Raw genomic sequence first — 11,395 nt, forward strand, 5'->3', positions numbered from 1 at the left:
TTTACGTAAAAGCTTCGTTTAGGCATGCAAAATGGCGTGCTCTAAAGTGTTCGTTGACGACAATAACAATGACCAGCGTCAACGGAATTATTTAAGAAAGAAATTATTGAGAATGATAAGGTTAAGTCACACATTATGAATATAACATTATCCATGTCAGTGGCGAATGTTGTGGCTGAGATGTTTGTCAACGGAGATGAGATAGTTCTCGTCAAAAACGCATTTGTAGAAAATCTGACACAGACTGACAAAACTATCACGTTCGGTGTCTTAAAGGATTTCGGGTTCGTCTGTTTTCGTACATTTTGCTCTGGTATTAATAATAAAATGAATGTAGTACGTCTATGGTTTTGTCTTTTTTGAAAAATATATCTTTTCACCTGTCAATTTTTTATTCTTACAATAGCAAACAAAGAGTACATTCAACAAAAATTAAGATTAAAAAGAAATGTTATTGAAAAAAGCATTTATATAAATAACACTGTTTCTATTGCTTCTAATGACTAACTGTTATCATAAATAAGATATAAATTACAAATAAGATATATATTACAAAAGTAACATAAAAAGTTGGTTTATAAAAATAAAAAAAATCGACAAGTTTAAACTTTTATTTTTATTTTTTTTGTAGACTCTGTGGTTTTTGTTCTTTTATTTTTATTTCGAGCCCCTACCCTATTTTTCTAAAAAAAAATCCCGTAAACCAATTTATAAAAAAATGTTGGCCTAAAGCCACTCTTGCGTTTGCCCCTGAATGTTCAGATATAGAAGTGGGAAATTAACATTAAATTTATTGTCACACAAACAATAAAAAGGAGCATTTTGTTTCTCGTTTTACCAGACCACATCTAGTGTTGAAATTTTGACTATTGCCATAAAGAACACTGAATTTTTATATTTGTTAACTTTATTTGTCTAAATATTGTAGGAAATATTATTTGATTTTGAGTGTTAATCGTCTTCTCTTAATATCCACCAATGCGAAGATGTAGGACCTCAGACATTGCTGATAAAAATGGCTCAGGTCCTGTATAATTTCCTAAATAGATGGTCCTTTGTCCCATACATAGAACGGAATAAACCTTATTAAATTCACATATAAAGATATAGCGAAATGTATGTATACATTATAAATTAAAAATAAAATTGAACATTTACTTCAAAATAGAACAATCCAGTTCTTAGGAACTGTCAGCACATTATACTATAATGGACTATATTTAATTGAGTATGCTAGTGACTTAACCGTGAAACTGTCACAGCCAAATTCAAACGTGAACAACTGAAATAACGTTGTAAACTTTGATAAAGCCCGTTTGGGCGAAATATTAATAAAAGAGTGTTTTTACTATGAAATATGTATATCTTTATCCCTACTGGATATAAAACTGAGTAACGTTTATAAGTCAATTCTTCTAAATGTCACATATATTCGCGATGTAGGTATCACAGAAACGTGCTGAGAAATGTAGCTACGTATGTTTTGCCATACAGTTTGTATATGTATTAATTTGCACGACAAGAAAACAGTTCTCGAATATGTCTCTTTTACATAAAATATCATTTAAAACCTTTTTCTATAGGAATCCCCGACGTCAATGCGGTGTCGCTTCGACATTTTATAAGGTCAGACAACACTATGGGTCCGAATGGGTCAGAACGGTCATATTTTCGGACAACAAAAGTAAATGTTTAAAAAAATGAACAAACAACGATAAAATTAAGACGATTTATTACATATACTATCAAAGATTTTATATTTGCACAGGTTCGGAATTATTAAACAATATTATATTGTTACGATCATCGTTGGTTGGAGAATATAAACAACCTATCTAAAATCAAAACAAACGTTGTTTAGTACCGAGCTCCACATGACAGGAACATAATGAACGACCTCAATGCGACGTTCTACTAAAGTTAATGTATTCGTTGTTGAACGTTCTCAATTTTGCGCAGCCTTTTAAAAACCCTTTACTAAACTTAAAGGTACCTTTTTCACAGATTTTGGTATGTATTGAAGTTTGTCATTATATGCTTTATATTGATTAATGTAAATATTGGATCGAAAAATCTCCAGTAAAAACAGGATACAAATTTACAAAGAAAAAAAGTAACTCAACTGAGCTCGAACCACTGATCCCTGAAGTAAAAGTCTATCGCTTAGACCACTCGGTAATCCGTGCTCATACAATGAGTGGTGAATTTTTACTTGATATAGGCAAACCTCGTTGTATCACAAAATATAAGGACAACAATTTGAGAAGTCCTTAAATCGAAACCACAAAATAAATATAATATCCTCAACAGACAATTCCAAGATGCCTCTTAAGTTATTCCTAACAAATGTCTCAGCCCTTATCTATCCATGCCAGACATGAACATCACAGAAAATGTAATTACTTAACAATAACGAAACTTTTATATCCATTAAGCCTCAGGCCCAGATAAAATACGCTGCAGAGTACTAAAGGAATGCAGTACAGGAATATCCCCAATCTTGACTTTTATCTTTAAACAGTCCCTGTCCCTTGAAAAAATCCCATCTGATTGGAAGCATTCAAATGTATGCCCAGTCTATAAAAAGGAGACAACCATAATGCTATAAATTACAGAACAATACCACTTACATGCATTTGCTGTAAAATACTTGTCATCGCTAGCTCTATCAATCCCCCCCCCCTGGATATAAATAATATTTTATATGACCTCCATCACGGGTTTAGACCTTCCCGTTCTAGTGAAACAAAACAGATAACATTCCTACACAACTTAACACAATAAAATAATCAAGATATACAAACTAACATAATTATTGTGGATTTTGCTAAAGCATTCGATATAATACCCCACCAGCACCTCTTATACAAACTAAAATACATGGAATTGCATGCAATTCAAATGCTTTCTTCTGAATATATATATGTGACTTCCTAACAAAAAGAACCCAAACTGTTTAACTGGAGAGAACCATGTCAGACAAGGTACCTTTAACCTCAGGAGTCCCATAGGGCACTGTCTTGGGGCCCATCTTATTTCTTATCTATATAAATGACTTTGCTGATTAAATAAAACATTGCACACTAAGACTTTTTTGCAGATGATAGCATCATCTACAAAAATCTCAACAATCTCTCAGACGCCCAGAACCGCGTGGGTGCGCTTGTGCGTAGGCGGCATGCTCTGCGCTCTGGGAACTGGAACGAGATACAGCCTTCCACGACTGACCGACGGACGTAAGCAACTGACAAACTCCTCCTCTTCCGCTCCAGACAAATGCACAACAATCACACACAACAAACTTTACATAAACATCTACATATAATCACCACAAGACCCAGAACACACCCACATAACACCCACATACACATCACTCACAAACAAACCACTCCACACAACATACCTATATAACACTCACATACACATCATTTACATACAAAACACTACACATGATCCACATCACATCATCAGCATACAGTACAGGGCACATTAAGGTCTCATTGGCCAGCGTGCCTGAACTTTACTAAAAATAAAAATTATTTGGCGAATACCCGGACATCCGGGGTAAATTTGACCTATCTGGCCCCAAATTAATCTATATCTCGTGAAAGCTCACAGGTGCAGGTCCATCCAAAATTACCCCGTGAAGGGGCTCGCATGGACCTGTAAATAAACTCTGAACAACACACACACACACACACACACACACACACTTGTAAAACCTTCCAACCGGGGAAATGTGTTCTAAACCTACCAACCGGGGACCACCATTTCCACATATTCTAGAAAGCTGAAAGTGATAAAGAACAGACAAGTTTCGAACCTAAAATACGATTTTGACATAAAAATTATGATAAATAGGGTAATAAATCAAAGAAAATTTTACATGCACACCGGGGAATTATGTGCGTACCAAATGAGGAACTGCGATGTGTGCCAACTGGGGAACGGTGTATACCAACAGGGGTACTAAGTGCGTACCAACTGTGGAACTTCAATGTATACCAACAGGGTAATGGTGTATACCAACAGGGGAACTTAGAGCGTTCCAACTGTGGCACTTCAATGTGTTCCAACTGGGGAACGGTGTATACCAACAGGGGTACTATGTGCGTACCAACCGTGGAACTTTATTGTGTGCCAACAGGGGAATTGTGTTAACCAAGAGAGGAACTTAAGCGCGCTATCACTGTAGAACTTCAATAATGTCCAACGGGGAACTTGCGTTTACCAACAGGGGTAATTGTGTGTAATCATGGTACCGTTGTTAATAGGACAATGGCGTGCACGTTCATGGATAATATTTAAGTTAGTACAAAAATTGAAAAGAATATGTATGAAACAATATTTAAATTAAATATGTTTATTATATGACCTTATATAAGTTCTACAAAAATGCCTCATTTGATTGACTCAAATATTATTCACATCAAAATAAGCATAAGAGACATAACGCAAATCAAACAATACATTTATGACTTTATTAGCTATAAGCCGACTACAAGCATGCAAGTGCTGCATTATACCATAACAATCATGGTGCAATTAATCAACAAATGAATACAATTCGTTCTTAAAACTAAAAAATAATGTTATTTTTTTTCAGGCCACGCTATTTGTTAAACCGAATGAAGGAGAGGGGGAGGCGGCTTATTTGTTTAATTCCTTGTTTCCATCAGAAAAAAATATTCACGATTTTCACGTACTATGAAGTTTTTTATCCTAAAAGTAGAACTGTCCATATGCATGTAGATTGAGTAGTGTAAATTTACTTTGTCCTTACTCTGACATTATAAAATAACTCATGCATTTAATCCCCTGAAACAGGTAAACATCAGATAATTCATTCACACGCATGGCAACTTCCACTTCACTTAAATTGTCTTAAATACATTAATTGCATTTTCAAAAATAATAAAATCTGTAACTTTAAACAATCATGAACGTTTCACAACGAATGTGGCGAGGCCTGAGAAACAAAATAGTTTAGTAAACTAGCAAAACGACTTGATAACAATGCATTTTGATGCGCCAGTGACTTAGTCTACGGCGGTAGGTCAATCTGAATAATGATCAGTATTTATTGTTATAATATATGATTTCCAATTCTACAACTGTGATACCATTACACATGTGCTGTATTAAAATAATACAGTATGTATGCACTTGTTTGAGTAGAGAATGCCAAAAACGGGTTAACGTTAATAATGAACTTACATTTAATTCTACCTGTCAAAATAACAGCTTATATTTTAAGGAAAATAGTCACTGGCAATCGCTTAGTTTTCCCTTGCAAACCAAACACCTTTTTTCAAGATTTGAATTCACGTATTTTGTTCAAACTACCTTTATGTAAACCAACTTATGTACCTAATTTTTGCATAAAATATAATAGAAAGAGTGTGTTTTAAGCACTGAAAATTTATGCCGATGTGTCAACCATATGTTATTATTTGAAAACCATATAAAAGTTATAATTAATGTTGTTATACACGTATAAGCACCGCTGACTTTGACAGCATTATCATTATATAAAAACACTAAAAATTAAATATGTACCAAAGCAAACACTTATCAAACATGTTATTACATATTATTTTAAATCACTTACATTATAGTATATATTCTTACTGGGGAGTGCACATGTGGATCAATTATTAGACCCTTGTTGGTGCCAACTTAAAAATAATATGTACCAACAGGAAAATAATAACAGTGTGACTCAATTCTAAATAGACCGCACCAAATCGAACAAGATCAATTTCGCATACATGTCAAAACAGTTAATTACATTCCAGCTGGCAGATAACATGGTTAACATAATGATTAATCACTTAAAACAACCGACATTATAGCATAATATCGCAAAGTGTATAAACATGATTAATTATTAGCTTTGTGCATGCATTTACATATCACATATAAATATATGTTTCAAATATGTTTTGCTCTAGGTAATCTACAGCTTGTTCAAGTGTGTGCATATGTAGAGTATTCGAAAAAACAAGTAAATAGCTTGTGTTAGAATGCATAAAAGAGGTCAGTCGCAAACGCGATACATTGTTTTAACAATATCTTAGCCTGGGAAATGGGTATGTGAATTGATAGTTAATGTGAATATCTACACGCAAAACAAATGCACAAAAGTCTGTGTAGGAAATTATTGTAATATTTAACAACTATTTAATCAATTCTAGTGCGATATTTACGCAATAATTTACATATTGGTAAATTTTTACTTTAAAATAACTATTAAGTACTCAGCTGCAAGTCAGGCACCTGTCATTCAAAACAAATTTTGTAAAATTGACAAAATATTCATTTGTATTCTTCACATTGAAGCAGTAATTTAGCAGTAGTTTTTTATGTTATTTACATTTATCTTATTATGTTATGCTTGAACAAAATGTTTGTTTCCATTTATCCGACTGAATTTTTTTATCCTTCTCTGAACGTTTAGCCTTCTAGATTGATTTGTTATCATGTTTGCTATATTCATTCATATTGACCAAGTTTGGGGTAAAAAAATAACTTGTATAGTGAATAAATCGTAGAAACTCGTAATAGAAAGTACAAAGAAACACACCGAACTATATACCAATCCTAATTTGTTCGGCGATATGATTATGAACAAATTTCGTTTTTGACTGAACCGTATTAATAAAACATTCAAATACAATAAGCACACATATATCGTTTTCGAAAAGAGTATATAGAACAAGAAAACACACAAAACACATGTGGCACCTTCATCCTTTAACGTATTCTCCTAAACGTGCATTATATGTGTAATATTTTTTTAAGTTAAAAGTCCCCGTCGCTTTTTTGTTTCAATTAAATTTCTGCAAAAGTCTTTGACATTTTTCCAACTTCTGTTGTGAAGGTCATTCTCACTTTCAATACATGCAAGTATTTCTTTTTTCCCTGGTAATTTACCCATTATCAAAAAACGATCTAAGTGTCTGTGAACAGCTCCTTTTTCGTTTTCACTCCATTTCTTTTTGGCTGCTTGTTTTGTTCTCCTGGTATTTGAAGTACCCTTTTCTGTACATGGATAATAAAACACCATATGACGTCGCTAACTGCCATGTGTAAGATATTCATAAAAAATATATATACTTCAGTACAATTTTTCATAGCAAAATTACGACAAAAGCGCCCAGGTACTTACGGCACCAGATAATGACATCGATGTCACACGACAAATTTTGAAACATTATTTTGCCTAATGAATCAAACAATTACATGTAAGCAAATCATGTTCTAAGAAACATAAGAAACCTGGAGTGACATAACTTAAATGCATTCACATGTGTATGCATACCTTTGTCTGTTATTTTTGGTTGACTGGTGCTGGGAAGCAGAGTTTCAATGTCTTCAGTATTTTCATTTTCTGATGATTCAGACGAATATTGTTAATCTGTCGTGTAAATCACAAGATCAAAAATTATATATAGTTTATAATATAACAATGATGGAAACAACCGAAGCACACCAAATAAATATGCAGTTAGTGCATTGAAATTGAAAAATTAGAAGTAGCCAATGTAAACCTTACTGAGCACAAAATGAGTGTAGACTTTACATTCCACCTTACTTGGTCGTCTATGATAAAAAAGAATTGCCTTGCATAACACAAGTATATTTCAGAAAATGTTTGTAATTCTTATTATCACTTCAGGTTATCAAGTTCGGTAATGAGCCCATTATTAACATTATACAAGTTGACTGTATGAATTTAACACTGAAAATGCGACATACCTTCAATACATTCGTCGTCATCATCAATATCGTCTAGCGAATTGACAGAATTTCTGGTAATTTGTCCACTTTCCATCATCATGAGCAGCTTGCTGACTTTGGCAACCTTCATGGTTCCATCTGGTAATCTGTAGAATTCTCTATGTACCCGAATGTCGTGACCAAGAAATTTAGCTAGAATGTCTAATTCATTTTCAGACAAGTTAAAAAGCTGAGTCATTGTGGCAATATGTTTCCTTAACTTTGTAGAACGAAGCCTTTCCGGATGTTCAGCTCCACAGTCAATTGCAATTGAACGTAATACATCTGTCCCACGATGATGCAGATTTTGTTGGGAAAAGATATTTACTATTGAAACAGTTTGTTAGAGAATTTCTGCTGCGTATGAGGAGGTCGATATTTTCTTTCATCTGTCTTGGAAACAGTACTGCAGCTATTCGACCTCGTTTTGCAATAATCTCTGTACGGTAAAAATAACGACACAGGTCTTTTTCCAGTTTTGTTAAACATCCATCTAATTCTCCATCGTCATTGGTCAATTTGTTTTTTGAATATTCTTCAACTGTCATTTTTGACACCTCGCCTGCTCGTCTTCGATTAAACAGAATAGTTTGGCACAAGCAGATTTCAGACAACTTATGCCATGCTTGCCTTTTCTCGCAATCACTTGCTGATCCTTGTAAGGTATTTGCATGTGTTTCTGCTTCATGTCGTAAGTATTCAGACATTACTTTGACATCATTTGCCAATGGCAACAGTCCTTTCTGACTGTTCTGCTTAGCCTCGTGAAGTGTTCTTAAGGCATTGGAAGACACGTCATCCGTCCAATTAATTTCAAATAGTTTGGAAAGCTCCTCAGCCCTTGTTTGCAGATCCCGATTGTTTGTTTCGATTCCTTTTGAAATTAGAATTTTTAGACATTTCTGAAGCGTTGTTCCAATCTTTAAGGCTAATGATGGTGTAGCATAAGTATTGGTGTTTCCGTCGAAGCCTGCAACGTTTTTGCAAGATTGTGTAATAAATTTGAAAGCATCTGGATACATGAAATTCTCCAAAGACTTTTCAACATTGCCTGAACAAGATCGCATGTCTTTCAGCAATCTACCAACTTCTCTTAACTTCTGTCTAATATAATTGTGTTGCTCTTCATCATGGCCCCTTTTTGTACAGAGATTTTCACCGAATGCAAGGATTGTATTATCACTTTTTACTAAGCGACTTATTTCGTCGTTTCTCATGGACTCGATTACTCGTCTTAAAATAGTGCTTTCATCTTTTGATTTTGGTAATAGCAGGCTGCTCTCTAAAGCGAGTCGTTTTCTTTATCACGCTGCATTTGTAAACTTACATTTTTTATTGTGCCTCCACAGGATTTTCTTCGGGTAATACCCGTAACAGTAAGGACAAGGTCCATACTCGTCTGCAGCTACGCGTTGATTGTGACGTTGTCTGTATGACACAAACAGCTGTCCTTGGCAATCTCGCAATACTTTAACACTATGGAGATGATTCCCAACGTTCCTTATTTTTTCATACATTTTTTTATTTTCTGCTGAATTTTCCGTATTTAATAGATCTTTTACATCTTGCTCATCTTTATGCTGCGAAAGCAAATGTTTTTTTAGTTTTGTTTGAGCCTTTTCGCAAAACATGCAATAAAATTTATTATCGTAATGTCTGTATTCACTGTTATTTGTTTGAGCGATGGTGATTTTGTTTTTGTGTGCCTCTGCAGATGAATCGTCACGTTCCCGAGATTGCACGGATTAAACAGGAGGTAGTGTTGACGCTGTCGTCTTTAGAAATCTTTGAATGTTTGGTATTAGGTCAACAGCTACCGACTCATCTGACGATGCATCGCCTTCTTCCGGAATATAATCTTTGTCATTGTCACTATCCTGTAAAATACATTTGTTTTCCTTTGTGTGAGATCATATACATAATATATAAATATGACAACATCATAATTTGTTGTTCGTGAACTACATCCATAAAAATATGTAAGTGTAACATAACACTTACCAGAATGCATGTCTTAATTACAGTTTGAAACTAGAGCTTGAAAACAAAATCTGAACTATTTGTAGTCTTAGATAAAAAGTTTAAATGTGTGTACTGTATTGCAATCACCAAATCGTAATAAGTTTACGTACATCGATATCCGATGATTCACTGTTCAACATATTTTCTGCTGCATCTTGTAAATTGTACTCTTGTGCAGTGTCGCTATGTGCTTTAGTTTCGGTACTCTGCAACACAATTCAATGAGACATTAATAGAGTAAGATTCATACATCCACGTTACTTAGTGTCAGTTGAAATTGCAATTCTTTATTAGCAGCATTTTCAATTGATATCATCACTCATGTGGCTTTTGATTATGATGTAGAAAATCTAAGTGACATGAGATTTTTGTGTAAATGTTTGCAACCGATGGTATAATACAAGTTTAATTCACCTTCGTCCAAAATAGTTTACTTTTGCTTATCTTACATCACATGTTTTATTTTTTGCCGTTCACTGTCATTGGGGAAGATTTGAAACAGATTGATAGCTTGTTTTGTCGACATAATAACAAACTGAAAAACACCCATAAAACATTTTTAAAGGTTGCATTTAAATGATCAATTTCAACAAAACGGTTTCAAATTTAACATATCTTTGATTATTCATCTTGAATGTATCAAGCTTTTTTAAAGATTGGCTAAATACACCGACGTAGCATATCTTAACATATACCAGGTTGTTCCAAACATGTTATCAAAGTTCGAAAAAGTATACAAGGAATATTTTTTACTGATACTAATACGACAAAATGTATGCACGGTTAAATGAAAGGTATTGTACTTCTCTGGACAAATGTGTTGAAAGAAAAAAGAACTGGTGAACGGACTGTGGTTCACGGTAAATCCTGTATGTATTGTGCGGTGGTTGGTGTAAAATGAACTATCTTTTCTTACCCATGTCAGAATGTATCGTATAGCAAAATAACGAGTAGACGCTATTGTTTTTTTGTCGTTAATATAAAATATCAACCAATGTCCATATGTAACACGCAAGTTAAATTTCCTAATGTCTCAGAGTTTCATACACAGTAATTGGCAGCGTATAAGTCTTACACTGAATATTAAAATTAATGATATAAAACTTCTTGGATAAGCGATAATTAACGTTTTTGTGATTATGATGAAGTCGATGTTTATAAACTACAGTGGTTAATACACATGCGCACCAGTTTCATTGACAGGTGTACATTTTAAATTCTTTTTGTATATGAAGATTTTGAAAGACAAGTAGTTCAAAGTCACTACAACTGGTAAACAATATTTTATTCTTTTAAAATTCGCATAACGTGTGCTATAATATAATGACCATTGACGAACGTGTTATGTTAAGCCCAAATACCAATTAGCATCACCCGGAATAAATATTGGCACAATATAATTTAAGGCAAAATTACGCCCATTTCACTGAAGACTAAACCAAACCAGAAAATACGCCTAAGTAGCTTCAACATAGTGAAATATTACAAACCGTCTCATCGACTTCTTCCGTGTGTACGGATGTTGTTTGTCATGGTTCCTGGCTGTCCGTATATCTAGTAGTCATTGTGTTGCCTATTTAAAACAACAATA

The 11,395-nt window shown here is 33.9% G+C and overlaps 1 protein-coding gene across 4 annotated transcripts in view; it reads right to left on the bottom strand.

Moving 5' to 3' along the window:
- The window catches only part of LOC127871079 (putative pre-mRNA-splicing factor ATP-dependent RNA helicase PRP1), a 28,207-nt gene extending 26,567 nt beyond the window's left edge, over positions 1 to 1,640 (bottom strand). For all 4 annotated transcript variants that reach the window (XM_052413733.1, XM_052413732.1, XM_052413730.1 and 1 more), the window contains exon 1: positions 1,572 to 1,640. In XM_052413733.1, coding sequence (XP_052269693.1) covers positions 1,572 to 1,618 — 47 coding nt within the window. In that variant the 5' untranslated portion in view covers positions 1,619 to 1,640. The remainder of the gene's footprint in view (positions 1 to 1,571) is intronic.
- Between the last annotated feature and the right edge of the window lie 9,755 nt (positions 1,641 to 11,395).

The sequence above is a fragment of the Dreissena polymorpha genome, chromosome 3 (assembly GCF_020536995.1).
Source record: "Dreissena polymorpha isolate Duluth1 chromosome 3, UMN_Dpol_1.0, whole genome shotgun sequence".
Taxonomy (NCBI): Eukaryota; Metazoa; Mollusca; class Bivalvia; order Myida; family Dreissenidae; genus Dreissena; species Dreissena polymorpha.